Source organism: Trichechus manatus, unplaced genomic scaffold (assembly GCF_000243295.1).
Source record: "Trichechus manatus latirostris isolate Lorelei unplaced genomic scaffold, TriManLat1.0 scaffold00009, whole genome shotgun sequence".
Taxonomy (NCBI): Eukaryota; Metazoa; Chordata; class Mammalia; order Sirenia; family Trichechidae; genus Trichechus; species Trichechus manatus.
In genome coordinates this window covers 19,201,323-19,204,364 of record NW_004443945.1, presented here as the reverse complement: position 1 = coordinate 19,204,364, position 3,042 = coordinate 19,201,323, and the positions used below count along the sequence as shown (strand labels likewise).

General features: G+C 43.6%; 1 protein-coding gene across 12 annotated transcripts in view; it reads left to right on the top strand.

Annotated features, from left to right (window-relative positions):
- Nucleotides 1-474: 474 nt before the first annotated feature.
- Nucleotides 475-3,042, top strand: part of VPS13B (vacuolar protein sorting 13 homolog B) — an 866,934-nt gene continuing 864,366 nt past the window's right edge. For 3 of the 12 annotated variants that reach the window (XM_023726045.1, XM_023726044.1, XM_004370738.2), the window contains exons 1-2: nt 476-758; nt 1,234-1,412. In XM_023726045.1, the coding sequence (XP_023581813.1) occupies nt 1,266-1,412 (147 nt within the window). In that variant the 5' untranslated portion in view covers nt 476-758; nt 1,234-1,265. Of the gene's footprint in view, nt 796-1,233; nt 1,413-3,042 lie in introns of all 12 variants that reach the window. The other 9 variants (XR_002823075.1, XR_002823074.1, XM_023726049.1 and 6 more) reach the window with 5 other exon arrangements.

Here is a 3,042-nt window from a genome sequence, read left to right as displayed (position 1 = left end):
TCTTCCTCTGCTCCGCATATACAAACTAGGGAATACTTTACCACTGCTTTGCGAAAGTACCAGACCGCGTGGATAGGTCTACTCGTTTGGTCAAAACACATTCTCCAAAGTTGTACCTCCTAATCCTTACAAGTTCCTTCTCACACCACTCTCCGTCCAGCAAATAACCCTCCAGATCTAAATTTAAATCCGTTCAGAAGCTGCTCAAGTTGCCCCCCTACCTCGCTCCTCCTATCTAAGGCCTTATTGCCAGTGCCCTCCCCACTGATCCCAAGCTCCTCCCAGGCTTTCCATTTCCAAAGAGAAACAAGAACCTCTCGCTTCCCAGGACTTTAAACAGTAGGACCCGCTTTTTACCTCCTCATCCAGCCCGCAGTCCTCCGCGCTTTTCCACCCTGGCCCGACCTCCTCTTCGGAAACCTCCGCGGGTGCCTCGGTCTCACCAGTCACAGTAACTCTTCGTCCGAGAGCCACTTCCGGATGCCCGGTGTCTCCGCTTTATTAGTCCGCCCCCTTTCCCGGAGCACTTCCTAAAGCTTTGTCCTAACCGCTAGCGGGGTGGAAGTGAGGACGCAGGCTAGTGAAGCTCAAGAGTGTCTCCTCCGAGAGGATGCTTGGAGTGGCTTCTCTAGCCTGACAAATCTGGCCAGGCTGCAGAGTCGGGAGGTGGCGGTGGAGGGATAGTTTTGCGCACGGTTTGGGGCACACCCGGAAGTGGTGCTGTAGAGGAGCTACGCCGCGTCGCGGGCCGATGCCAGGTACCGGGAGGTGGAGGGGACGCCACGGCACTTTTTGGTGAGAGTGTCAGCTGAGGGTGGAGTGTGGCTGGTGGGCAGGAGGAGGCCTGGTTCTAGCTCTGGTTCTATGGTGGTAGATCCGGCTGAGTTCCGGGAGGCGAGGGCCTTGCGGGGCTGCAGGACTAGTGAAGGAGTGCAATGGGTAAAAGGGCTCCCGCCTCACCTAATTCGGCGATTTCAAGGAACCACTCTCCACAGGTTGCTACCTCCTCTTCCCCCCCTCACCTGGGGGAGTTGAGGGGAGTTATGCTAGTGAGGCAGTCCTGGCTGGAGCAGTGAATCTGCTTGAAGTTTCTCTGCTTCTGGGAGGAGGCTAGAGGCTGCTTTGGTTGGGACTGCTGCTTTTCGGTCTCTCCAACCCCTCCTGAGAATTACTTTTGCCTTCGTTGCACTCCGATACAGTTACTTCTAACATTTCTGTTTTTACTTCCTTCAGCTTCTGACTTTGATCCCTCTGCACCTTAAAAGATGTTGGAGTCATATGTGACTCCAATTTTAATGAGCTATGTGAATCGGTACATCAAGAACTTGAAGCCGTCGGATCTACAGCTTTCACTGTGGGGTGGAGACGTGGTTCTCAGCAAACTCGAGTTAAAATTGGATGTGTTGGAACAGGTAAACTATAACTGTTATTTGACTGGAAACATTTTCAGCTGGTTTAGAAGTAATCAGTTGTTTCTTACTCAGACTTTATGCTTTAAAAAATTAATTTTTCTGCTAATATATTTCAGTCTACCCTGAAACTGGAGACCTTACTTTACAGAATATTTTTTGTTTTGTTCCCAGTGATGGTTTGTTAGGATTTCTAGAAGTTGTTTTGATTGACAGGAAAACAATTTCAGTTTTCTTGTCTGAATTATTCAGCCTATTTGCTCAAGTCTCAGGCAGCAGCATATATGCTAATTGACATTGTCGAGATTCCCTCTGAAGCTGGGAAACATTACATTCTCATTCTCCTTTTTGGGGAATGGAAGGGTGCCCAAAGGCAGCAAAGTCTGCCTACCTCAGTAGGAAGGAGCATCGTCTTGGAATCCTCATAGTAATGGGTAGGCACACTTGGAGAATAGCAGCAGAATTTTTCCTTAATCACATTTTTTTTTAGTTTCTTTACTTTTTTTTAACCTGAGGATGGTCTCATGCAAATGAACTGTAACTTCCAAGTTCAGATATTCATTAATTTATTCAGTACATTTGTTAATATATGCCGGGCAACTCTGTTCATCTTTATGATACAAAAATTATTTGTGGAAACTCAGAAGAGCCAGAGACCAACTGCTTTCTAGTAGATGAGAGAAGAGTTAATCTGATGGTAATAGTTATTAATTTTTATTTATGTTCCATTGCTTTCTGTATTATTGAGTCATCTAGAATTAGCATTAAGAAATAATCCTTTTGGCTTCTCTTTCCTACCCAAGGTTAGTTGAGTGTCTTCATATTTTTATTTTATTTTGTTTATTGAGGCACAAATCCTAAGTATGCAGCTCTGTTTTTACATATGTATACACATATGTAACTACTATTCAGATAAAATAGAATGTTTTCTGCACCCAGAAAGGCTCCCCTGTGCTCCTTAGTAGTCAGTACCTCCTACCTCCAAAAGAGGTTACGATAATCTGACTTCTTTCAACATAGATAAGGAGCCCTGGTGAGAAAATTGTTAAGGGCACTGGTGCTAATTGAAAGGTTAGCAGTTCGAATCCACCAGTGGCTTCTTGGGAGAAAAGAATTAGTGATCTGATTCCGTAAAGATTACAGCCCAGGAAACCCTTTGGAGCAAGTCTATCATAACCTGTAGGCTTGCTGTAAGTCGGGATGGACCCGATGGCACACAACAACATCCACATAGATAAGTGTTACCTGTTTTTGAACCTCCAGTAATTGGAATCATACTCATTGTCTCTTGTCTTCTTTCACTCAGCATTATACCTATGATTAACCCATGTTGTTGCATGAGCAGTAGTTTGTTCTTTTCATTGTTTTGTAGTATTCTATTATATAACGATTCTAGAATTTATTTATCTATTCTAATGATAGACATTTGGGTTGTTTTTAATTTTTGGCTGTTATAAAGAAAGCTACTGTGAACATTCTTTTACATGTCTTTTTGTGGACATATATTTTGATTTCTCTTAGGAATATACCTAGAAGTGGAATTACTGGTTATTTAGCTTTTTTTAAAAAATTTTTTTATTGTACTTTAGATGAAGGTTTACAGAACAAATAGTTTCTCATTAAACAGTCAGTA